Source organism: Pseudochaenichthys georgianus, unplaced genomic scaffold, assembly GCF_902827115.2.
Source record: "Pseudochaenichthys georgianus unplaced genomic scaffold, fPseGeo1.2 scaffold_1673_arrow_ctg1, whole genome shotgun sequence".
NCBI classification, from domain to species: Eukaryota; Metazoa; Chordata; class Actinopteri; order Perciformes; family Channichthyidae; genus Pseudochaenichthys; species Pseudochaenichthys georgianus.
The window spans coordinates 1-26137 of NW_027262475.1; the positions used below are offsets into that span (position 1 = coordinate 1).

The window sequence follows — 26137 nt, forward strand, 5'->3', positions numbered from 1 at the left end:
CCCCATGAGAGGACACAGGTATAGACAGAGAGAAGGAAGAAGTGAGATGTCCCCATGAGAGGACACAGGTATAGACAGAGAGAAGGAAGAAGTGAGATGTCCCCATGAGAGGACACAGGTATAGACAGAGAGAAGTAAGATGTCCCCATGAGAGGACACAGGTATAGACAGAGAGAAGGAAGAAGTAAGATGTCCCCATGAGAGGACACAGGTATAGACAGAGAGAAGGAAGAAGTGAGATGTCCCCATGAGAGGACACAGGTACAGACAGAGAGAAGGAAGAAGTGAGATGTCCCCATGAGAGGACACAGGTACAGACGGAGAGAAGGAAGAAGTAAGATGTCCCCATGAGAGGACACAGGTACAGACAGAGAGAAGGAAGAAGTAAGATGTCCCCATGAGAGGACACAGGTACAGACGGAGAGAAGGAAGAAGTAAAGATGTCCCATGAGAGGACACAGGTACAGACGGAGAGAAGGAAGAAGTAAGATGTCCCCATGAGAGGACACAGGTACAGACAGAGAGAAGGAAGAAGGAAGATGTCCCCATGAGAGGACACAGGTACAGACAGAGAGAAGGAAGAAGTAAGATGTCCCCATGAGAGGACACAGGTACAGACAGAGAGAAGGAAGAAGCAAGATGTCCCCATGAGAGGACACAGGTACAGACAGAGAGAAGGAAGAAGCAAGATGTCCCCATGAGAGGACACAGGTACAGACAGAGAGAAGGAAGAAGCAAGATGTCCCCATGAGAGGACACAGGTACAGACAGAGAGAAGGAAGAAGTGAGATGTCCCCATGAGAGGACACAGGTACAGACAGAGAGAAGGAAGAAGTGAGATGTCCCCATGAGAGGACACAGGTATAGACAGAGAGAAGGAAGAAGTAAGATGTCCCCCGACAAACTAAGCCTATATCAGCAAAACTAGGGGCTGAATCTAATCAGCCCTAACTATAAGCTTTATCAAAAAGGAAGGTCTTCAGCGCACTCTTAGAAACGGATAGGGTGTCTGCCGCCCGAACACAAACTGGAAGCTGATTCCACAAATGTGGAGCTTGATAAGAAGACACCTCTTAGTTAACGGGACCCATCAGAACTGCCTCTCTGAAAGGTCCATGTGTTCACTCTGATGGGCTGTCTTCTGAGTGGTTAAACATCACTAATGGTGTTCCTCAAGGCTCTGTTTCAGGCCCACTTTTATTCTCCATCTACATCAACAGCTCAGGGGAACATGTGGATGAAGCTACTTCACATCATGCGGATGATCCCGTGATGTTCTGAGAGGTCCCTCAGTCAGGAGCTGCTGCTACATCACAGGCTGCTTCTAACACGACTCAGACTCAGCGCTCTGAACTAAAGCTGCTTCTAGATGTGGATCAAACCAAGGTCACGCTCTTTCTAAAGCTGAGCAGACCCAGAGCCTGTTGTAGATATTGTAACTATGCAAGGACAAGTGCTCAAAGTGGTTACCTTTACAAATACCTTGGTATCTGGCTTGATGATTGTCTCTCTTTTAAACCTCAGGGCCCTTTCTCATTTCTCGAACTCCCCTCCTCGAGACTTAGTCCCGCCCACAGGAGATGCGAGCGGAGGAGCCGAGGAGGGGAAGCAGCAGGCGGTGAGAGGAAGGAGAACTCCTCTCCTCTGAGCGGTCATCTTAAAGAGACGTCCCTTAGTGATGACAGGAGGCTCACCCTCTGTCTGAGGACACATGTGTTCAAGACCTCTTTATATACTTTGATTCATTCACAGGGCGGGTCATGAGACGATAACAGGCTGCAGATGCGGACACACACATATGTATATATTTATATAAATATATACAATTTCAGCATCAAACAGAGCACTCTCATAATAACGTAACACTATCAGAGACTGGATATACCCCCCCCCCCCCCCCCCCCCCCCCCCTCTGGTCGCTACAATGAGGGAAAGAAATTACGGGCCAAAAGTTTTATTTACAAGAATTAAAAGTAAGCAGAGGACACCAAGCCAACTGAGACCTGTCTGTCCGCTGCATCTACGCACACACTGTACCACACACACACACACCTACACACTGTACCACACACACCTACACCACACACACACACTGTACCACACACACCTACACCACACACACACACACACACACATACAGCTCCTAAAACAGGCTACAGCCGTTGTGTATTTTATTGTGAAGCACTGAATGGTTTTAGAAACATATCGACTCTTTGTTTGTAGATATACAGAGTGTAATGTAGGCCTGTTCTACTGAGTGATATGTATTATACACACTGCTCTGCTTTCTGCACGGACCTCACAGCTGTTCTCACTGTAAACATCGCGTCGCGATGAAAGCAGTTAATAAAATAATATCCAGGGGATGCATGCAGAGCTGTGATTGGCTGAGATCAGTCCGGCCGTGCGTCACGAGTCTTTGAAACATCTCTGTTCCCGGAAATGCATCCGCGAAGGAGCCGTGGAGGAGCCATCAGTGTATCCTCGGTTAGAGCTCCTCCAGAGAGCCTCCTCTCTCCTCTCTCCTCTCTCCTCGGTTAGAGCTCCTCCAGAGAGCCTCCTCTCTCCTCTCTCCTCTCTCCTCGGTTAGAGCTCCTCCAGAGAGCCTCCTCTCTCCTCTCTCCTCGGTTAGAGCTCCTCCAGAGAGCCTCCTCTCTCCTCTCTCCTCGGTTAGAGCTCCTCCAGAGAGCCTCCTCTCTCCTCTCTCCTCTCTCCTCGGTTAGAGCTCCTCCAGAGAGCCTCCTCTCTCCTCTCTCCTCGGTTAGAGCTCCTCCAGAGAGCCTCCTCTCTCCTCTCTCCTCGGTTAGAGCTCCTCCAGAGAGCCTCCTCTCTCCTCTCTCCTCGGTTAGAGCTCCTCCAGAGAGCCTCCTCTCTCCTCTCTCCTCGGTTAGAGCTCCTCCAGAGAGCCTCCTCTCTCCTCTCTCCTCGGTTAGAGCTCCTCCAGAGAGCCTCCTCTCTCCTCTCTCCTCGGTTAGAGCTCCTCCAGAGAGCCTCCTCTCTCCTCTCTCCTCGGTTAGAGCTCCTCCAGAGAGCCTCCTCGACGCTCGATCCTCGGTCCTCGACGTGCATTTAGAGAAATGAGATGTCCTTCAACATGGCGCGCTGAAATTCATTTCCGGGTCACTACCGGAGGACCGAGGAGTCGAGGAGTTGAGGAGGGGGATTTGATGAAATGAGAAAGGGCCTGGCTCTCTAGCCTGCTGAGGAGCTGAGGGTGAGGCTAGGGTTCTTCTCCAGGAACACGTCCTGCTCCTCCTGGAGGCCAGGAAGAGGCTCTGTGACCTTTGACCTGTGCTGGACTCTGGGGATCTGGTCTATCTGAATGCACCGGCCCATTGGCTGGTCCAGTTAGATGCTGCGTATCACAGCGCTCTGAGATGTGTGACAGACTGTAAAGCATTAACCCTTCACTGCCCCCTGTGTGTAGGGCAGGATGCTTCACTCTCTGCACGGAGGCTCAGTCTCTGGGACACTTTATCTACAAAGCCATGCTGGGGAAACTTCCATCTTATATCTGCTCCTGATCTCACGGAGAGGTGTGAGTGGCTCCTGCCTGAGATGGCATGCTGTGGTTTTACTAAACGAGCAGCTGCTAGGACTGTCTGAGGGAGCAGCTCCTCTGTCTGGGACAGGCTGCAGGTTAAACTGAACGATCTGGAGCCACTAAATGTTTTAGAGCTCGTTGGATGCTACTCAGTCAGAAGCTGTTGGTACCTGTTCATGTGGATAGTTATGTACATGATGCTGATGATGTCCTTTTGTTGTTCTGTTGATGTTTATGTTTCCTGTGGAACTACTGGATCAGGTCTCCCTTGGAAGAGAGATCAATGATCTCAATGGGATTCATCTGGATAAATAAAGGTTTGAAATGAAATGAATTCACATCACAAGTCACAGCAGCAGAACAACTACATGTACATGAAACGTCCCGATGGATCATGTTCATGTCAACAGATTTCCCGAGCATGTATGGGCTACGCAAACTTCAATCAACTTGATAATAAATAATCCACGGACCACCAATGTAACGTTTGACTGTTTAATTAAATCAACTTAAAATGACTCAAATGTGATCCACTCACTCCACTGTTGGCTGGTCCAGCCAGCCGGCGCCGCGGGACCACCGCAGCAACTTCGCCCCCCATCTCGAGCAGCAGGCAGGGAGGAAGAGGAAGAACAGGTGGGGTGGTCATCAGCAGCATCATCATCTTCTTCCACATCTCCTTCGACCTCTACTATGGTAGTTGTAGTCATCAAGTTAGCTTCTCTTGGCTCGTCTTCTTGTGTCTCTTCAGCCCCCAAGTTAGCTGTCAAGTTAGCACTAGCACTGACGTTAGCTCCCTCCTCTCTCGGTTCTGTTGCAGCAGTCACAACGTACGATGTGCTACCACCAGCTACATCCGGTTGGTCTTCTTGATCAGGTTGTTTGGCCGTCTTTTTAAAGAAATTGCCCAAGGTACGTTGTTTTTTTCTTGTCGACATGTCAGCAGCAGCAGCAATGCCTAAACATGCAGTGCTAACTAAACGAGCTTGTGAGTGAGTGGGTAGTGGGTGGAGCTGCGGGCAGCGTGCAAGCAGGCGACACTTTTTTCATGAATCATAAACTATAATTTTATTTTACTTATTTTACACCTTTGAAAAAAAACATGCCCAAAATAGAATTTATTTGGTCATCATATCAGTATTTTAGAGAGCTCCCCCCAAATTTCACAAACCATGTTCCCAGGGGAGCTCATGTCACCACTAGGGGAGCTATAGCTCCCCCTGCTCCCCTCCAGTTCGCACCCTGGCTGAGGCTTCCCATTCCTTCAGACAGATAACAGACTAGGGCCCTTTCTCATTTCTCGAACTCCCCTCCTCGACTCCCCTCCTCGACTCCTATCCTCGATACTTAGTCCCGCCCACAGGAGATGCGAGCCGAGGAGCCGAGGAGAGAGGAGGGGAAGCAGCAGGCGGTTAGAGAAATGAGAACTCCTCTCCTCTGAGCGGTCATTTTAAAGAGACGTCCATTAGTGATGACAGAAGACACATCAGCCCTCTGTCTGATGGACAGATGTGTTCATGATGACTTCTATATTTACTTTGATTCATTCACAGTGCGGTGTAATGAGACAATAACAGGCTACAGATGCGGACACGCACACACACATATACATATGTATATATTTATATAAATAAATACAATTTCAGAATCAAACAGAGCACTCTCATAACTCGTAACACTATCAGAGACTGGATATATCCCCCCCCCCCCCCCTCTGGTCGCTACAATGAGGGAAATAAATTACGGACCAAAAGTTGTATTTACAAGTATTAAAAGTAAGCAGAGGACACCAAGCCAACTGAGACCTGTCTGTCCGCTGCATCTACGCACACACTGTACCACACACACACACCTACACACTGTACCACACACACACACACACATACAGCTCCTAAAACAGGCTACAGCCGTTGTGTATTTTATTGTGAAGCACTGAATGGTTTTAGAAAAACATCGACTCTTTGTTTGTAGATATCTCTAAACTAAAGCAAATAAAGAGAGTAGGCCTGTTCTACTGAGCGATATATATTATACACACTGCTCTGCTTTCTGCACGGACCTCACAGCTGTTCTCTCTGTAAACATCGCGTTGCGATGAAAGCAGTTTCTAAAATAATATCCAGGGGATGCATGCAGAGCTGTCATTGGCTGAGATAAGTCCGGCCGTGCGTCACGAGTCTTTGAAACATCTCTGTTCCCGGAAATGCATCCGCGAAGGAGCCGAGGAGGACCCATCAGTGTATCCTCGGTTAGAGCTCCTCCAGAGAGCCTCCTCGACGCTCGATGCTCGGTCCTCGACGTGCATTTAGAGAAATGGGATGTCCTTCAACATGGCGCGCTAAAATTCATTTCCGGGTCACTACCGGAGGACCGAGGAGTCGAGGAGGGGGATTTGATGAAATGAGAAAGGGCCTAGGCTTCGTCGTAAAGGTCACCAGGCTGAAAGGTTACATATCTTAGGAGGAAGACAGAAATATTCTCTAACAAGACTGACAACAGAAAACACATGTTCCCGTTTCATTTATTATTCAGCTTTTATAGAAATAGAGTTTCATCATCAGGTAACAATCAGTTGGTAGAACACAAGCCCCGCCCCCCCCCACATCTCTGCCGCCTGATTTGCTGCTGTCACTCACACTGACTGACAGACCCATGACACCTCCACCTAAAATATATATATATTTATTAGTATTTATGAATATATTTATTCTGATACATTCAAATTCTGACGACGCTCCGCTGCGCTGTGATTGGCTGAGGAACAGGAAGTCACTTCATTGGAGAGAAGGAGCATGGGAACATGAGTTTATTCTCCTGAGAGGACAGGTGTCCCACGCAGCTCCGCACTGAGGACAGAGGGACAGCATTACTACAGACATATTACTTATAGTGCATATTCACCTTTCAGATGTTTAAAAACACAACATACTAAATATAACAGATAGTTGGTTGATGAATCTGAGATGCTAACAGGTGAAGTTGAGAAGGCGCAGAGTTTAATATCAACTCATATAAAGATATCTAAAGATGTGTAAAGTGAATCTGACCTGCAGACACCACGCGGGCGTCGGAGTGAGATCTGTGACGCACCTCGGCTCTCTGATCCGCACTCTGAAACCACCAGAGGGCGTGCACTGACACACACACACACACACGCGCACACACACACACACACACACACACACACACCCACACACACACACGCACACACACACACACCCACGCACGCACGCACACACACACCCACACACACACACACACACACACACACACACACACACACACACACACGTAAGTATATTTCTTACATTGTATATCTGATCATAATATGTTGAGTGTTGTCTATATTTTTGAATTTCTACAGTACATCTTTTACAGTAGTGTATTGTTTACAGTGTAGTGTTATTGTTTACAGTGTATTGTTTACAGTGTAGTGTTATTGTTTACAGTGTACCTCCGTGTATTGTTTACAGTAGTGTATTGTTTACAGTGTAGTGTTATTGTTTACAGTAGTGTATTGTTTACAGTGTAGTGTTATTGTTTACAGTAGTGTATTGTTTACAGTGTAGTGTTATTGTTTACAGTGTATTGTTTACAGTGTAGTGTTATTGTTTACAATGTACCTCCGTGTATTGTTTACAGTAGTGTATTGTTTACAGTGTAGTGTTATTGTTTACAGTAGTGTATTGTTTACAGTGTAGTGTTATTGTTTACAGTAGTGTATTGTTTACAGTGTAGTGTTATTGTTTACAGTGTATTGTTTACAGTGTAGTGTTATTGTTTACAGTGTACCTCCGTGTATTGTTTACAGTAGTGTATTGTTTACAATGTAATGTTATTGTTTACAGTGTAGTATATTGTTTACAGTGTACCTCCGTGTATTGTTTACAGTAGTGTATTGTTTACAGTGTAGTGTTATTGTTTACAGTAGTGTATTGTTTACAGTGTAGTGTTATTGTTTACAGTGTAGTGTTATTGTTTACAGTCTATTGTTTACAGTGTAGTGTTATTGTTTACTGTGTAATGTATTGTTTACAGTGTACCTCCGTGTATTGTTTACAGTAGTGTATTGTTTACAATGTAATGTTATTGTTTACAGTGTAGTATATTGTTTACAGTGTACCTCCGTGTATTGTTTACAGTAGTGTATTGTTTACAATGTAATGTTATTGTTTACAGTGTAGTATATTGTTTACAGTGTACCTCCGTGTATTGTTTACAGTAGTGTATTGTTTACAATGTAATGTTATTGTTTACAGTGTAGTATATTGTTTACAGTGTACCTCTGTGCATTGTTTACAGTGTTGTTGTTTACAGTGTAGTGTGTTGTTTAGAGTGTACCTGTATTATTGTTTACAGTAGTGTGTTGTTTACAGTGTAGTTTTATTGTTTACAGTGTACCTGTGTGTGTTGTTTACAGTACTGTATTGTTTACAGTGTAGTGTTATTGTTTACAGTGTAGTGTTGTTGTTTACAGTATAGTGTGTTGTTTACAGTGTAGTGTTATTGTTTACAGTGTAGTGTTATTGTTTACGCTGTACCTCTGTTGTTGTTTACAGTGTACTGTTATTGTTTACAGTGTACATGGGTGTGTTGTTTACAGTGTAGTGTTATTGTTTACAGTGTTGTTGTTTACAGTGTAGTGTATTGTTTACAGTGTACCTCCGTGTATTGTTTACAGTAGTGTATTGTTTACAGTGTAGTGTTGTTGTTTACTGTGTAGTGTATTGTTTACAGCGTAGTGTTATTGTTTACGGTGTACCTCTGTTGTTGTTTACAGTGTACCTGTGTGTGTTGTTTACAGTGTAGTGTTATTGTTTACAGTGTTGTTGTTTACAGTGTAGTGTATTGTTTACAGTGTACCTATGTGTATGGTTTACAGTAGTGTATTGTTTACAGTGTAGTGTTATTGTTTACAATAGTGTATTGTTTACAATGTAATGTTATTGTTTACAGTAGTGTATTGTTTACAGTGTAGTGTTATTGTTTACAGTGTAGTGTATTGTTTACAGTGTATTGTTTACAGTGTAGTGTTATTGTTTACTGTGTAATGTATTGTTTACAGTGTAGTCTATTGTTTACAGTGTACCTCCGTGTATTGTTTACAGTAGTGTATTGTTTACAATGTAATGTTATTGTTTACAGTGTAGTATATTGTTTACAGTGTACCTCCGTGTATTGTTTACAGTAGTGTATTGTTTACAATGTAATGTTATTGTTTACAGTGTAGTATATTGTTTACAGTGTACCTCTGTGCATAGTTTACAGTGTTGTTGTTTACAGTGTAGTGTGTTGTTTAGAGTGTACCTGTATTATTGTTTACAGTAGTGTGTTGTTTACAGTGTAGTTTTATTGTTTACAGTGTACCTGTGTGTGTTGTTTACAGTACTGTATTGTTTACAGTAGTGTAATGTTTACAGTGTAGTGTTATTGTTTACAGTGTAGTGTTGTTGTTTACAGTATAGTGTGTTGTTTACAGTGTAGTGTTATTGTTTACAGTGTAGTGTTATTGTTTACGCTGTACCTCTGTTGTTGTTTACAGTGTACTGTTATTGTTTACAGTGTACATGTGTGTGTTGTTTACAGTGTAGTGTTATTGTTTACAGTGTTGTTGTTTACAGTGTAGTGTATTGTTTACAGTGTACCTATGTGTATGGTTTACAGTAGTGTATTGTTTACAGTGTAGTGTTATTGTTTACAGTAGTGTATTGTTTACAATGTAATGTTATTGTTTACAGTAGTGTATTGTTTACTGTGTAGTGTATTGTTTACAGTGTAGTGTTATTGTTTACGGTGTACCTCTGTTGTTGTTTACAGTGTACCTGTGTGTGTTGTTTACAGTGTAGTGTTATTGTTTACAGTGTAGTGTATTGTTTACAGTGTAGTGTATTGTTTACAGTGTAACTCTGTGTATGGTTTACAGTAGTGTATTGTTTACAGTGTAGTTTTATTGTTTACAGTAGTGTATTGTTTACAATGTAATGTTATTGTTTACAGTAGTGTATTGTTTACTGTACAATGCACAGAGGTGTATTGTTTACACCTCTGTGCATTGTTTACAGTTTACGTGTGTGTTGTTTACAGTGTACCTGTGTTATTGTTTACAGTAGTGTGTTGTTTACAGTGTAGTTTTATTGTTTACAGTGTACCTGTGTGTATTGTTTACAGTCGTGTAATGTTTGCAGTGTTATTGTTTACGGTATAGTGTGTTGTTTACAGTGTAGTGTTATTATTTACAGTGTAGTGTTATTGTTTGCGGTGTACCTATGTTGTTGTTTACAGTGTACCTGTGTGTGTTGTTTACAGTGTAGTGTTATTGTTTACAGTGTAGTGTTATTGTTTGCGGTGTACCTATGTTGTTGTTTACAGTGTACCTGTGTGTGTTGTTTACAGTGTAGTGTTATTGTTTACAGTGTTGTTGTTTACAGTGTAGTGTATTGTTTACAGTAATGTATTGTTTACAGTGTAGTATTATTGTTTACAGTGTACCTCTGTTGTTTACAGTGTAATGTTATTGTTTACAGTGTAGTGTTATTGTTTACAGTGTAGTGTTATTGTTTACAGTGTACCTCTGTTGTTTATAGTGTAGTGTTATTGTTTACAGTGTAGTGTTGTTGTTTACAGTGTAGTGTTGTTGTTTACAGTGTAGTGTTATTGTTTACAGTGTACCTGTGTGTTGTTTACAGTGTAGTGTTGTTGTTTACAGTGTAGTGTTATTGTTTACAGTGTACCTGTGTTCAGCCGGCCACACTCGCTGTGAAAGGCTCCCAGCAGCTTGCCGTACCCAGGTGCATCATGGGAGGTGACGGCAGCCTGGAAGGCGTCGCCCCAAACACCCGGACCTCCGGGACGCATCAGGTGAGAGGAGAGCTCGAACACACCTGCACACACCTGGGGTGTTAATATCACCTGTACACACACCTGTACACACACCTGTACACACCTGCACACACCTGGGGTGTTAATATCACCTGTACACACACCTGTACACACACCTGAACACACACCTGTACACACACCTGCACACACCTGGGGTGTTAATATCACCTGTACACACACCTGTACACACACCTGTACACACCTGGGGTGTTAATATCACCTGTACACACACCTGTACACACACCTGTACACACCTGGGGTGTTAATATCACCTGTACACACACCTGTACACACACCTGTACACACCTGCACACACCTGGGGTGTTAATATCACCTGTACACACACCTGTACAAAACGTGTACACACACCTGCACACACCTGGGGTGTTAATATCACCTGTACACACACCTATACACACACACACCTGTACACACACCTGCACACACCTGGGGTGTTAATATCACCTGTACACACACCTATACACACACACACCTGTACACACACCTGCACACACCTGGGGTGTTAATATCACCTGTACACACACCTGTACACACACCTGCACACACCTGGGGTGTTAATATCACCTGTACACACACCTGTACACACACCTGCACACACCTGGGGTGTTAATATCACCTGTACACACACCTGTACACACACGTGTACACACACCTGCACACACCTGGGGTGTTAATATCACCTGTACACACACCTGTACACACACCTATACACACACACCTGTACACACACCTGCACACACCTGGGGTGTTAATATCACCTGTACACACACCTGCACACACACCTGCACACACACCTGTACACACACCTGCACACACACCTGTACACACACCTGCACACACCTGGGGTGTTAATATCACCTGTACACACACCTATACACACACACCTGTACACACACCTGCACACACCTGGGGTGTTAATATCACCTGTACACACACCTGTACACACACCTGCACACACACCTGTACACACACCTGCACACACACCTGCACACACCTGGGGTGTTAATATCACCTGTACACACACCTGTACACACACGTGTACACACACCTGCACACACCTGGGGTGTTAATATCACCTGTACACACACCTGTACACACACCTATACACACACACCTGTACACACACCTGCACACACCTGGGGTGTTAATATCACCTGTACACACACCTGTACACACACCTGCACACACACCTGTACACACACCTGAACACACACCTGTACACACACCTGCACACACCTGGGGTGTTAATATCACCTGTACTTTTTTTAATTTATTTTACCTTTATTTAACCAGGATAGGTCTCATTGAGATTAAAAAATCTCGTTTTCAAGAGAGTCCTGGCCCAAGAATGGTAACAGCACAGTTTCAGACAGTACACACACCTGGACCCACACCTGGACACACACCTGGACACACACCTGGACACACACCTTGACACACACCTGGACACACACCTGGACACGCACCTGGACACACACCTGGACACACACCTGGACACGCACCTGGACACACACCTGGACACACACTTGTACACACACCTGGACACACACCTGGACACACACCAGAGGCTTGTCCCACGAAGCCGGATGTCCTCTTAGCGGCTAACTTCAGGGTAACTCTGGTCTCCGGTCCTATGAAGCTGGTTCTCTTTTTAGCGGCTAGATCTCCATGGTAACTGATGCTGAGCGGCTAGCCTGCAGCCTAACCTGCTCCGGAGCGGGTTAGGCTGCAGGCTCAGAGCTCAGCTCAGTGAAAGCACCGCCTGCTGACCAATCAGAGCTCAGCGTGCGGAGTTCAAAGCGATCAAGTCATACCACAGGAGAAAGGAAACACGGCCGGCAGAAATCACGTCTGTGTGAACATGAACAGAACATCACCTCCAGAGCAGTCTGACTGTTAGAACATCAGCGTTAAGAAAGCTCTTAAATATCTGCCTCAGCATCAGAACCCGGATCAGAGTACACTAAGTCCAGTCAGCATCAGTACCCGGATCAGAGTACACTAAGTCCAGTCAGCATCAGTACCCGGATCAGAGTACACTAAGTCCAGTCAGCATCAGTACCCGGATCAGAGTACACTGAGTCCAGTCAGCATCAGTACCCGGATCAGAGTACACTAAGTCCAGTCAGCATCAGTACCCGGATCAGAGTACACTGAGTCCAGTCAGCATCAGTACCCGGATCAGAGTACATTAAGTCCAGTCAGCATCAGTACCCGGATCAGAGTACACTGAGTCCAGTCAGCATCAGTACCCGGATCAGAGTACACTAAGTCCAGTCAGCATCAGTACCCGGATCAGAGTACACTAAGTCCAGTCAGCATCAGTACCCGGATCAGAGTACACTGAGTCCAGTCAGCATCAGTACCCGGATCAGAGTACATTAAGTCCAGTCAGCATCAGTACCCGGATCAGAGTACACTGAGTCCAGTCAGCATCAGTACCCGGATCAGAGTACACTAAGTCCAGTCAGCATCAGTACCCGGATCAGAGTACACTAAGTCCAGTCAGCATCAGTACCCGGATCAGAGTACACTAAGTCCAGTCAGCATCAGTACCCGGATCAGAGTACACTAAGTCCAGTCAGCATCAGTACCCGGATCAGAGTACCCTAAGTCCAGTCAGCATCAGTACCCGGATCAGAGTACACTAAGTCCAGTCAGCATCAGTACCCGGATCAGAGTACACTAAGTCCAGTCAGCATCAGTACCCGGATCAGAGTACACTAAGTCCAGTCAGCATCAGTACCCGGATCAGAGTACACTAAGTCCAGTCAGCATCAGTACCCGGATCAGAGTACATTAAGTCCAGTCAGCATCAGTACCCGGATCAGAGTACACTGAGTCCAGTCAGCATCAGTACCCGGATCAGAGTACACTAAGTCCAGTCAGCATCAGTACCCGGATCAGAGTACACTAAGTCCAGTCAGCATCAGTACCCGGATCAGAGTACACTGAGTCCAGTCAGCATCAGTACCCGGATCAGAGTACACTAAGTCCAGTCAGCATCAGTACCCGGATCAGAGTACACTAAGTCCAGTCAGCATCAGTACCCGGATCAGAGTACCCTAAGTCCAGTCAGCATCAGTACCCGGATCAGAGTACACTAAGTCCAGTCAGCATCAGTACCCGGATCAGAGTACACTAAGTCCAGTCAGCATCAGTACCCGGATCAGAGTACACTAAGTCCAGTCAGCATCAGTACCCGGATCAGAGTACACTAAGTCCAGTCAGCATCAGTACCCGGATCAGAGCACACTAAGTCCAGTCAGCATCAGTACCCGGATCAGAGTACACTAAGTCCAGTCAGCATCAGTACCCGGATCAGAGCACACTAAATCCAGTCAGCATCAGTACCCGGATCAGAGTACACTAAGTCCAGTCAGCATCAGTACCCGGATCAGAGTACACTAAGTCCAGTCAGCATCAGTACCCGGATCAGAGTACACTAAGTCCAGTCAGCATCAGTACCCGGATCAGAGTACACTAAGTCCAGTCAGCATCAGTACCCGGATCAGAGTACACTAAGTCCAGTCAGCATCAGTACCCGGATCAGAGTACCCTAAGTCCAGTCAGCATCAGTACCCAGATCAGAGTACACTAAGTCCAGTCAGCATCAGTATCCGGATCAGAGTACACTAAGTCCAGTCAGCATCAGTAACCGGATCAGAGTACACTAAGTCCAGTCAGCATCAGTACCCGGATCAGAGTACACTAAGTCCAGTCAGCATCAGTACCCGGATCAGAGCACACTAAGTCCAGTCAGCATCAGTACCTGGATCAGAGTACACTAAGTCCAGTCAGCATCAGTACCCGGATCAGAGTACACTAAGTCCAGTCAGCATCAGTACCCGGATCAGAGTACACTAAGTACAGTCAGCATCAGTACCCGGATCAGAGTACCCTAAGTCCAGTCAGCATCAGTACCCGGATCAGAGTACACTAAGTCCAGTCAGCATCAGTACCCGGATCAGAGTACACTAAGTCCAGTCAGCATCAGTACCCGGATCAGAGTACACTAAGTCCAGTCAGCATCAGTACCCGGATCAGAGTACACTAAGTCCAGTCAGCATCAGTACCCGGATCAGAGCACACTAAGTCCAGTCAGCATCAGTACCCGGATCAGAGTACACTAAGTCCAGTCAGCATCAGTACCCGGATCAGAGTACACTAAGTCCAGTCAGCATCAGTACCCGGATCAGAGTACACTAAGTCCAGTCAGCATCAGTACCCGGATCAGAGTACACTAAGTCCAGTCAGCATCAGTACCCGGATCAGAGTACACTAAGTCCAGTCCGCATCAGTACCCGGATCAGAGCACACTAAGTCCAGTCAGCATCAGTACCCGGATCAGAGTACACTAAGTCCAGTCAGCATCAGTACCCGGATCAGAGTACACTAAGTCCAGTCAGCATCAGTACCCGGATCAGAGTACACTAAGTCCAGTCAGCATCAGTACCCGGATCAGAGTACATTAAGTCCAGTCAGCATCAGTACCCGTGTCAGAGTACACTAAGTCCAGTCAGCATCAGTACCCGGATCAGAGTACACTAAGTCCAGTCAGCATCAGTACCCGGATCAGAGTACACTAAGTGCAGTCCGCGGCACATCACTTCCTGATGTCTCACATGTCTCCTGATCCGAGTCCCTGAGCGTGTCTGGCCGTGCAGCACTCTCAGCGCCACAGACTGGATGAAGCATTATGTCAGCAACACGTTGAGTTGAGGAAACTCTGAGTCAGAGGTGATGAGAGTCAGACGGTGTGTTAGACGGCCGTGATATCATGGACCTGCTGATGGACGCATTCCAACACGTGTTCTGCTCCAGCTGTGTTCACCTTGCAGCTGCAGCTCTGAGGCTTTGATCCTGATCAAGTGTTTGAGTCATGTTTAAAGTTTAACTTCTTCATGTGTCTGATATTAGAGTTCACTCTTCATTCAGGAAGTATGACGCTGCGCTGTCAGTAGCTTCTCCATGTCTGTGATTGGTCGAATGCTCCAGATCCCCCCTCTCATGTGAACACCTAGCTAGATAGGACACGGCTGACTGAGCGATCCTCTTGATAACCCGCGTGGTAGGACAGTTTAGCGAGAGCGCGTATGTTCTGGATTAGGCCAACCGGCTAACTCCAATTTATCAGGTTAGGTTGAACCGGCTTCGTAGCACAGGCCTCTGGACACACACCTGGGGTATGTACAGTGTGTGTGTGTGTGTGTGTGTGTGTGTGTGTGTGTGTGTGTGTGTGTGTGTGTGTGTGTGTGGTGTGTGTGTGTGTGTGTGTGTGTGTGTGTTACCTCCCTCCTGAGGGGGGCTCTGCAGGTGACTCCATGGCACCAGGTAAGTGACCTCATTATCCTGCGACACCAACATGGGGATCGCCACGGAGACGTAGTCCTTCAGCCAGATGGGGTCCTGAGAGAGAGCTGCCCTCACCGCTGCCCGCTGAGAGTAGCTGTCTGTGGGGGGAATGAGTCTGCATCATGAGTCCTGATCCTGAGTCTGCGTCATGAGTCCTGAACCTGAGTCTGCGTCCTGAACCTGAGTCTGCATCATGAGTCCTGAACATGAGTCTGCATCATGAGTCCTGATCCTGAGTCTGCATCATGAGTCCTGAACCTGAGTCTGCATCATGAGTCCTGAACCTGAGTCTGCATCATGAGTCCTGAACCTGAGTCTGCATCATGAGTCCTGAACATGAGTCTGCATCATGAGTCCTGAACCTGAGTCTGCATCATGAGTCCTGAACATGAGTCTGCATCATGAGTCCTGAACATGAGTCTGCATCATGAGTCCTGAACCTGAGTCTGCATCATGAGTCCTGAACCTGAGTCTGCATCATGAGTCCTGAACCTGAGTCTGCATCATGAGTCCTGAACATGAGTCTGCATCATGAGTCCTGAACATGAGTCTGCATCATGAGTCCTGAACCTGAGTCAGCATCATGAGTCCTGAACCTGAGTCTGCATCATGAGTCCTGAACCTGAGTCAGCATCATGAGTCCTGAACATGAGTCTGCATCATGAGTCCTGAACCTGAGTCTGCATCATGAGTCCTGAACCTGAGTCTGCATCATGAGTCCTGAACCTGAGTCTGCATCATGAGTCCTGATCATGAGTCTGCATCATGAGTCCTGAACCTGAGTCAGCATCATGAGTCAGCATCATGAGTCCTGATCCTGAGTCTGCATCATGAGTCCTGAACCTGAGTCAGCGTCATGAGTCCTGAACCTGAGTCTGCATCATGAGTCCTGATCATGAGTCTGCATCATGAGTCCTGATCATGAGTCTGCATCATGAGTCCTGAACCTGCATCATAAGTCAGCATCATGAGTCCTGATCCTGAGTCTGCATCATGAGTCCTGAACATGAGTCTGCATCATGAGTCCTGAACCTGAGTCTGCATCATGAGTCAGCATCATGAGTCCTGATCCTGAGTCTGCATCATGAGTCCTGAACCTGAGTCTGCATCATGAGTCCTGAACCTGAGTCAGCATCATGAGTCCTGAACATGAGTCTGCATCATGAGTCCTGACCTGAGTGCTGAACCTGAGTCTGCATCATGAGTCCTGAACCTGAGTCTGCATCATGAGTCCTGAACCTGAGTCAGCATCATGAGTCGTGAACCTGAGTCTGCATCATGAGTCCTGATCCTGAGTCTGCATCATGAGTCCTGAACATGAGTCTGCATCATGAGTCCTGAACCTGAGTCTGCATCATGAGTCCTGAACATGAGTCTGCATCATGAGTCCTGAACCTGAGTCTGCATCATGAGTCCTGAACCTGAGTCTGCATCATGAGTCCTGAACCTGAGTCTGCATCATGAGTCCTGAACCTGAGTCTGCATCATGAGTCCTGATCATGAGTCAGCATCATGAGTCCTGAACCTGAGTCTGCATCATGAGTCCTGAACCTGAGTCTGCATCATGAGTCAGCATCATGAGTCCTGATCCTGAGTCTGCATCATGAGTCCTGAACCTGAGTCTGCATCATGAGTCCTGAACATGAGTCTGCATCATGAGTCCTGAACCTGAGTCTGCATCATGAGTCCTGAACCTGAGTCTGCATCATGAGTCCTGAACCTGAGTCTGCATCATGAGTCCTGAACATGAGTCTGCATCATGAGTCCTGAACCTGAGTCTGCATCATGAGTCCTGTACATGAGTCTGCATCATGAGTCCTGAACATGAGTCTGCATCATGAGTCCTGAACCTGAGTCAGCATCATGAGTCCTGAACCTGAGTCTGCATCATGAGTCCTGAACCTGAGTCTGCATCATGAGTCCTGAACCTGAGTCAGCATCATGAGTCCTGAACATGAGTCTGCATCATGAGTCCTGAACCTGAGTCTGCATCATGAGTCCTGAACCTGAGTCTGCATCATGAGTCCTGAACCTGAGTCTGCATCATGAGTCCTGATCATGAGTCTGCATCATGAGTCCTGAACCTGAGTCAGCATCATGAGTCAGCATCATGAGTCCTGATCCTGAGTCTGCATCATGAGTCCTGAACCTGAGTCAGCGTCATGAGTCCTGAACCTGAGTCTGCATCATGAGTCCTGATCATGAGTCTGCATCATGAGTCCTGAACCTGCATCATAAGTCAGCATCATGAGTCCTGATCCTGAGTCTGCATCATGAGTCCTGAACATGAGTCTGCATCATGAGTCCTGAACCTGAGTCTGCATCATGAGTCAGCATCATGAGTCCTGATCCTGAGTCTGCATCATGAGTCCTGAACCTGAGTCTGCATCATGAGTCCTGAACCTGAGTCAGCATCATGAGTCCTGAACATGAGTCTGCATCATGAGTCCTGACCTGAGTGCTGAACTTGAGTCTGCATCATGAGTCCTGAACCTGAGTCTGCATCATGAGTCCTGAACCTGAGTCAGCATCATGAGTCCTGAACCTGAGTCTGCATCATGAGTCCTGATCCTGAGTCTGCATCATGAGTCCTGAACATGAGTCTGCATCATGAGTCCTGAACCTGAGTCTGCATCATGAGTCCTGAACATGAGTCTGCATCATGAGTCCTGAACCTGAGTCTGCATCATGAGTCCTGAACCTGAGTCTGCATCATGAGTCCTGAACCTGAGTCTGCATCATGAGTCCTGAACCTGAGTCTGCATCATGAGTCCTGATCATGAGTCAGCATCATGAGTCCTGAACCTGAGTCTGCATCATGAGTCCTGAACCTGAGTCTGCATCATGAGTCAGCATCATGAGTCCTGATCCTGAGTCTGCATCATGAGTCCTGAACATGAGTCTGCATCATGAGTCCTGAACCTGAGTCTGCATCATGAGTCCTGAACATGAGTCTGCATCATGAGTCCTGAACATGAGTCTGCATCATGAGTCCTGAACCTGAGTCTGCATCATGAGTCCTGTACATGAGTCTGCATCATGAGTCCTGAACATGAGTCTGCATCATGAGTCCTGAACCTGAGTCAGCATCATGAGTCCTGAACCTGAGTCTGCATCATGAGTCCTGAACCTGAGTCTGCATCATGAGTCCTGAACCTGAGTCAGCATCATGAGTCCTGAACATGAGTCTGCATCATGAGTCCTGAACATGAGTCTGCATCATGAGTCCTGAACCTGAGTCATGCATCATGAGTCCTGAACCTGAGTCTGCATCATGAGTCCTGAATCATGAGTCTGCATCATGAGTCCTGAACCTGAGTCAGCATCATGAGTCAGCATCATGAGTCCTGATCCTGAGTCTGCATCATGAGTCCTGAACCTGAGTCTGCATCATGAGTCCTGAACCTGAGTCTGCATCATGAGTCCTGATCATGAGTCTGCATCATGAGTCCTGAACCTGCATCATAAGTCAGCATCATGAGTCCTGATCCTGAGTCTGCATCATGAGTCCTGAACATGAGTCTGCATCATGAGTCCTGAACCTGAGTCTGCATCATGAGTCAGCATCATGAGTCCTGATCCTGAGTCTGCATCATGAGTCCTGAACCTGAGTCTGCATCATGAGTCCTGAACCTGAGTCAGCATCATGAGTCCTGAACATGAGTCTGCATCATGAGTCCTGACCTGAGTGCTGAACTTGAGTCTGCATCATGAGTCCTGAACCTGAGTCTGCATCATGAGTCCTGAACCTGAGTCAGCATCATGAGTCGTGAACCTGAGTCTGCATCATGAGTCCTGATCCTGAGTCTGCATCATGAGTCCTGAACATGAGTCTGCATCATGAGTCCTGAACCTGAGTCTGCATCATGAGTCCTGAACATGAGTCTGCATCATGAGTCCTGAACCTGAGTCTGCATCATGAGTCCTGAACCTGAGTCTGCATCATGAGTCCTGAACCTGAGTCTGCATCATGAGTCCTGAACCTGAGTCTGCATCATGAGTCCTGATCATGAGTCAGCATCATGAGTCCTGAACCTGAGTCTGCATCATGAGTCCTGAACCTGAGTCTGCATCATGAGTCAGCATCATGAGTCCTGATCCTGAGTCTGCATCATGAGTCCTGAACCTGAGTCTGCATCATGAGTCCTGAACATGAGTCTGCATCATGAGTCCTGAACCTGAGTCCTGCATCATGAGTCCTGAACCTGAGTCTGCATCATGAGTCCTGAACCTGAGTCTGCATCATGAGTCCTGAACATGAGTCTGCATCATGAGTCCTGAACCTGAGTCTGCATCATGAGTCCTGTACATGAGTCTGCATCATGAGTCCTGAACATGAGTCTGCATCATGAGTCCTGAACCTGAGTCAGCATCATGAGTCCTGAACCTGAGTCTGCATCATGAGTCCTGAACCTGAGTCTGCATCATGAGTCCTGAACATGAGTCTGCATTATGAGTCCTGAACCTGAGTCTGCATCATGAGTCCTGAACATGAGTCTGCATCATGAGTCCTGAACATGAGTCTGCATCATGAGTCCTGAACCTGAGTCTGCATCATGAGTCCTGAACCTGAGTCTGCATCATGAGTCCTGAACCTGAGTCAGCATCATGAGTCCTGAACCTGAGTCTGCATCATGAGTCCTGATCATGAGTCAGCATCATGAGTCCTGAACCTGAGTCTGCATCATGAGTCCTGAACCTGATTCCTGAACATGAGTCCTGAACCTGAGTCAGCATCATGAGTCCTGAACCTGTGTCAGCATCATGAGTCCTGAACATGAGTCTGCATCATGAGTCTTGAACCTGAGTCTGCATCATGAGTCCTGAACCTGAGTCTGCATCATGAGTCCTGAACCTGAGTCCTGAACCTGAGTCTGCATCATGAGTCCTGAACCTGAGTCAGCATAATGAGTCCTGAACATGAGTCCTGAACCTGAGTCTGCATCATGAGTCCTGAACCTGAGTCTACATCATGAGTCCTGAACCTGAGTCAGCATCATGAGTCCTGAACCTGAGTCAGCATCATGAGTCCTGAACATGAGTCAGCATTATGAGTCCTGAACCTGAGTCCTGAACATGAGTCAGCATCATGAGTCCTGAACCTGAGTCCTGAACCTGAGTCCTGAACATGAGTCCTGAACCTGAGTCAGCATCATGAGTCCTGAACCTGAGTCCTGAACATGAGTCAGCATCATGAGTCCTGAACCTGAGTCCTGAACCTGAGTCCTGAACATGAGTCCTGAACCTGAGTCAGCATCATGAGTCCTGAACCTGAGTCCTGAACATGAGTCAGCATTATGAGTCACATGGTGAAATCCCATTGGACTTGGGAGATGCTGCCTTCAGGGACTAACACAGAAATAGGGCATCTTTAACACAGTTCCTCTCTATGGTGGCGTAGAACCACAGAAGAAGAAAGAGCTCACCATACTTCCAGATATGGAAGACCTTGTTCAGGCCGCCGTACTCCACGCTCCAGTAGCCAATCAGCTGAGAGTGGGCGGTGCGCAGGTGGATCTTCTCATTGGTCAGTTTGAGGAACGCTGCATTCAGGTGCGGCTGGATGCTGTAGGTCCGGAACTCATAGAAGGTTCTGTGTTCCTGCTGGGAGCCAGAAGAGAGGCGCACGCAGGGCTGTGGAGGGTAGCAAGAACAAGTACTCAGATCGTGTACTTCCGTAACAGAAGAAGTACTCAGGTTGTGTACTTCAGTAACAGTAGAAGTACTCAGGTTGTGTACTTCAGTAACGGTAGGAGTACTCGGGTCGTGTACTTCAGTAAGAGTAGGAGTACTCAGGTTGTGTACTTCAGTAACAGTAGGAGTACTCAGGTCGTGTACTTCAGTAAGAGTAGAAGTACTCAGGTCGTGTACTTCAGTAACAGTATAAGTACTCAGGTCGTGTACTTCAGTAAGAGTATAAGTACTCAGGTCGTGTACTTCAGTAAGAGTAGGACTACTCAGGTCGTGTACTTCAGTAACAGTAGACGTACTCAGGTCGTGTACTTCAGTAACAGTATAAGTACTCTGGTTGTGTACTTCAGTAAGAGTAGGAGTACTCAGGTTGTGTACTTCAATAAGAGTAGGAGTACTCAGGTCGTGTACTTCAGTAAGAGTAGAAGTACTCAGGTTGTGTACTAGAAGTACTCAGGTCGTGTACTTCAGTAACAGTAGAAGTACTCAGGTTGTGTACTTCAGTAACGGTAGGAGTACTCGGGTCGTGTACTTCAGTAAGAGTAGGAGTACTCAGGTTGTGTACTTCAGTAACAGTAGGAGTACTCAGGTCGTGTACTTCAGTAAGAGTAGAAGTACTCAGGTCGTGTACTTCAGTAAGAGTAGAAGTACTCAGGTCGTGTACTTCAGTAACAGTATAAGTACTCAGGTCGTGTACTTCAGTAAGAGTATAAGTACTCAGGTCGTGTACTTCAGTAAGAGTAGGACTACTCAGGTCGTGTACTTCAGTAACAGTAGACGTACTCAGGTCGTGTACTTCAGTAACAGTATAAGTACTCTGGTTGTGTACTTCAGTAAGAGTAGGAGTACTCAGGTTGTGTACTTCAATAAGAGTAGGAGTACTCAGGTCGTGTACTTCAGTAAGAGTAGAAGTACTCAGGTTGTGTACTTCAGTAACAGTAGACGTTCTCAGGTCGTGTACTTCAGTAACAGTAGAAGTACTCAGATCGTGTACTTCCGTAACAGAAGAAGTACTCAGGTTGTGTACTTCAGTAACAGTAGAAGTACTCAGGTTGTGTACTTCAGTAACGGTAGGAGTACTCGGGTCGTGTACTTCAGTAAGAGTAGGAGTACTCAGGTTGTGTACTTCAGTAACAGTAGGAGTACTCGGGTCGTGTACTTCAGTAAGAGTAGAAGTACTCAGGTCGTGTACTTCAGTAAGAGTAGAAGTACTCAGGTCGTGTACTTCAGTAACAGTATAAGTACTCAGGTCGTGTACTTCAGTAAGAGTATAAGTACTCAGGTCGTGTACTTCAGTAAGAGTAGGACTACTCAGGTCGTGTACTTCAGTAACAGTAGACGTACTCAGGTCGTGTACTTCAGTAACAGTATAAGTACTCTGGTTGTGTACTTCAGTAAGAGTAGGAGTACTCAGGTTGTGTACTTCAATAAGAGTAGGAGTACTCAGGTCGTGTACTTCAGTAAGAGTAGAAGTACTCAGGTTGTGTACTTCAGTAAGAGTAGAAGTACTCAGGTCGTGTAGTTCAGTAAGAGTAGAAGTACTCAGGTCGTGTACTTCAGTAACAGTATAAGTACTCAGGTCGTGTACTTCAGTAAGAGTATAAGTACTCAGGTCGTGTACTTCAGTAAGAGTAGGACTACTCAGGTCGTGTACTTCAGTAAGAGTAGGAGTACTCAGGTCGTGTACTTCAGTAACAGTAGACGTACTCAGGTCGTGTACTTCAGTAACAGTATAAGTACTCTGGTTGTGTACTTCAGTAAGAGTAGGAGTACTCAGGTTGTGTACTTCAATAAGAGTAGGAGTACTCAGGTCGTGTACTTCAGTAAGAGTAGAAGTACTCAGGTTGTGTACTTCAGTAACAGTAGGCGTTCTCAGGTCGTGTACTTCAGTAACAGTAGAAGTACTCAGATCGTGTACTTCCGTAACAGAAGAAGTACTCAGGTTGTGTACTTCAGTAACAGTAGAAGTACTCAGGTTGTGTACTTCAGTAACGGTAGGAGTACTCGGGTCGTGTACTTCAGTAAGAGTAGAAGTACTCAGGTCGTGTACTTCAGTAAGAGTAGGAGTACTCGGGTTGTGTACTTCAGTAACAGTAGGAGTACTCGGGTCGTGTACTTCAGTAAGAGTAGAAGTACTCAGGTCGTGTACTTCAGTAACAGTATAAGTACTCAGGTCGTGTACTTCAGTAAGAGTATAAGTACTCAGGTCGTGTACTTCAGTAAGAGTAGGACTACTCAGGTCGTGTACTTCAGTAACAGTAGACGTACTCAGGTCGTGTACTTCAGTAACAGTATAAGTACTCTGGTTGTGTACTTCAGTAAGAGTAGGAGTACTCAGGTTGTGTACTTCAATAAGAGTAGGAGTACTCAGGTCGTGTACTTCAGTAAGAGTAGAAGTACTCAGGTTGTGTACTTCAGTAAGAGTAGAAGTACTCAGGTCGTGTAGTTCAGTAAGAGTAGAAGTACTCAGGTCGTGTACTTCAGTAACAGTATAAGTACTCAGGTCGTGTACTTCAGTAAGAGTATAAGTACTCAGGTCGTGTACTTCAGTAAGAGTAGGACTACTCAGGTTGTGTACTTCAGTAAGAGTAGACGTACTCAGGTCGTGTACTTCAGTAACAGTATAAGTACTCTGGTTGTGTACTTCAGTAAGAGTAGGAGTACTCAGGTTGTGTACTTCAATAAGAGTAGGAGTAATCAGGTCGTGTACTTCAGTAAGAGTAGAAGTACTCAGGTTGTGTACTTCAGTAACAGTAGACGTTCTCAGGTCGTGTACTTCAGTAACAGTAGGAGTACTCAGGTCGTGTACTTCAGTAACAGTAGAAGTACTCAGGTCGTGTACTTCAGTAACAGTAGAAGTACTCAGGTTGTGTACTTCAGTAAGAGTAGAAGTACTCAGGTCGTGTACTTCAGTAAGAGTAGAAGTACTCAGGTCGTGTACTTCAGTAACAGTATAAGTACTCAGGTCGTGTACTTCAGTAACAGTATAAGTACTCGGGTTGTGTACTTCAGTAAGAGTAGGACTACTCAGGTCGTGTACTTCAGTAAGAGTAGGAGTACTCAGGTCGTGTACTTCAGTAACAGTAGACGTACTCAGGTCGTGTACTTCAGTAACAGTATAAGTACTCAGGTTGTGTACTTCAGTAAGAGTAGGAGTACTCAGGTTGTGTACTTCAATAAGAGTAGGAGTACTCAGGTTGTGTACTTCAGTAAGAGTAGAAGTACTCAGGTTGTGTACTTCAGTAACAGTAGACGTTCTCAGGTCGTGTACTTCAGTAACAGTAGGAGTACTCAGGTCGTGTACTTCAGTAACAGTAGAAGTACTCAGGTCGTGTACTTCAGTAACAGTAGACGTTCTCAGGTCGTGTACTTCAGTAACAGTAGGAGTACTCAGGTCGTGTACTTCAGTAACAGTAGAAGTACTCAGGTCGTGTACTTCAGTAACAGTAGACGTTCTCAGGTCGTGTACTTCAGTAACAGTAGGAGTACTCAGGTCGTGTACTTCAGTAACAGTAGAAGTACTCAGGTCGTGTACTTCAGTAACAGTAGACGTTCTCAGGTCGTGTACTTCAGTAACAGTAGACGTTCTCAGGTCGTGTACTTCAGTAACAGTAGAAGTACTCAGGTCGTGTACTTCAGTAACAGTAGACGTTCTCAGGTCGTGTACTTCAGTAACAGTAGGAGTACTCAGGTCGTGTACTTCGTAGTACCCTCCTCATGCTGCTCTGACTGCTCGTTGGGAAACAGTCTGTTAATGTTAAACTGGAATCTGTCCAAAGATCATCGAGAGCGAGAGACCAAATACCACAGAGGGAGAGGAAGTACATGAAGTATAACACCTGAGTACTTCTACTCAAGTACATGATCCGAGTACTTTAACTGAAGTACATTAACTGAGTACTTTAACTGAAGTACATGAACTGAGTACTTTAACTGAAGTAAATGAACTGAGTACTTTAACTGAAGTACTTGATCTGAGTACTTTAACTGAAGTACATGAACTGAGTACTTTAACTGAAGTACTTGATCTGAGTACTTTAACTGAAGTACCCCCCCCTCTCTGAAACTCCTCACATTATCTGAAGTCCTGACTGCAAACCAAACACTTTAAAACGATCACAGAATAACAGATCAAATCCAGGTTCAGATCCTGCTGCAGGTCCAGGACCAGGTCCAGGTCCAGGACCAGGTCCAGGTCCAGGACCAGGTCCAGGTCCAGGTCCAGGACCAGGTCCAGGACCAGGTAAACTCACCTGAGAGGAAGCAGCAGCAGGAAGCAGAGCAGCTGCAGATCTCAGAGAGGATCTGATCCCGAACATGGTGAGAGGAGAAGTGACAGAACAAAGACTAACAGGAAGTGACCAGAGAGGAGGTCTCACTCTGTCTCACTCTGTCAGAGAGCAGGAAGTACTCAGATCTTGTACTTGAGTGAAAGTAGAAGTACTCAGATCTTGTACTTCAGTAACAGTAGAAGTACTCAGATCTTGTACTTCAGTAACAGTAGAAGTATTCAGATCTTTACTTTAGTAAACGTAGAAGTACTCAGATCTTGTACTTGAGTAAAAGTAGAAGTACACAGATCTTGTACTTAAGTGAAAGTAGAAGTACTCAGATCTTGTACTTGAGTAAAAGTAGAAGTACTCAGAT

At 46.0% G+C, this 26137-nt stretch overlaps 1 protein-coding gene across 1 annotated transcript; it reads right to left on the reverse strand.

The window, feature by feature from the left end:
- Nucleotides 1-6049: 6049 nt before the first annotated feature.
- Nucleotides 6050-25862, reverse strand: nipsnap3a (nipsnap homolog 3A (C. elegans)). The gene is made up of 6 exons (XM_034077504.2): nt 25744-25862; nt 21226-21433; nt 15736-15897; nt 10276-10425; nt 6592-6678; nt 6050-6390 (listed from the first exon to the last, which is right to left on the reverse strand). The coding sequence occupies exons 1-6, from the start codon at nt 25807-25809 to the stop codon at nt 6314-6316; spliced, it is 750 nt and encodes a 249-aa protein (XP_033933395.1). The 5' UTR covers nt 25810-25862; the 3' UTR covers nt 6050-6313.
- Nucleotides 25863-26137: the final 275 nt, after the last annotated feature.

Bases quoted from the DNA above. Each gene is read 5' to 3' on its own strand.
- nipsnap3a (XM_034077504.2), bottom strand. From the start codon at position 25,809: ATGTTCGGGATCAGATCCTCTCTGAGATCTGCAGCTGCTCTGCTTCCT. The intron at 10,426-15,735 runs GTAACACACACA...AGGTGTGTGCAG, and splicing joins GAGCCCCCCTCAGGAGGGAG to GTGTGTTCGAGCTCTCCTCT. The intron at 6,391-6,591 runs GTCAGATTCACT...CTCTGTCCTCAG, and splicing joins CGCCCGCGTGGTGTCTGCAG to TGCGGAGCTGCGTGGGACAC.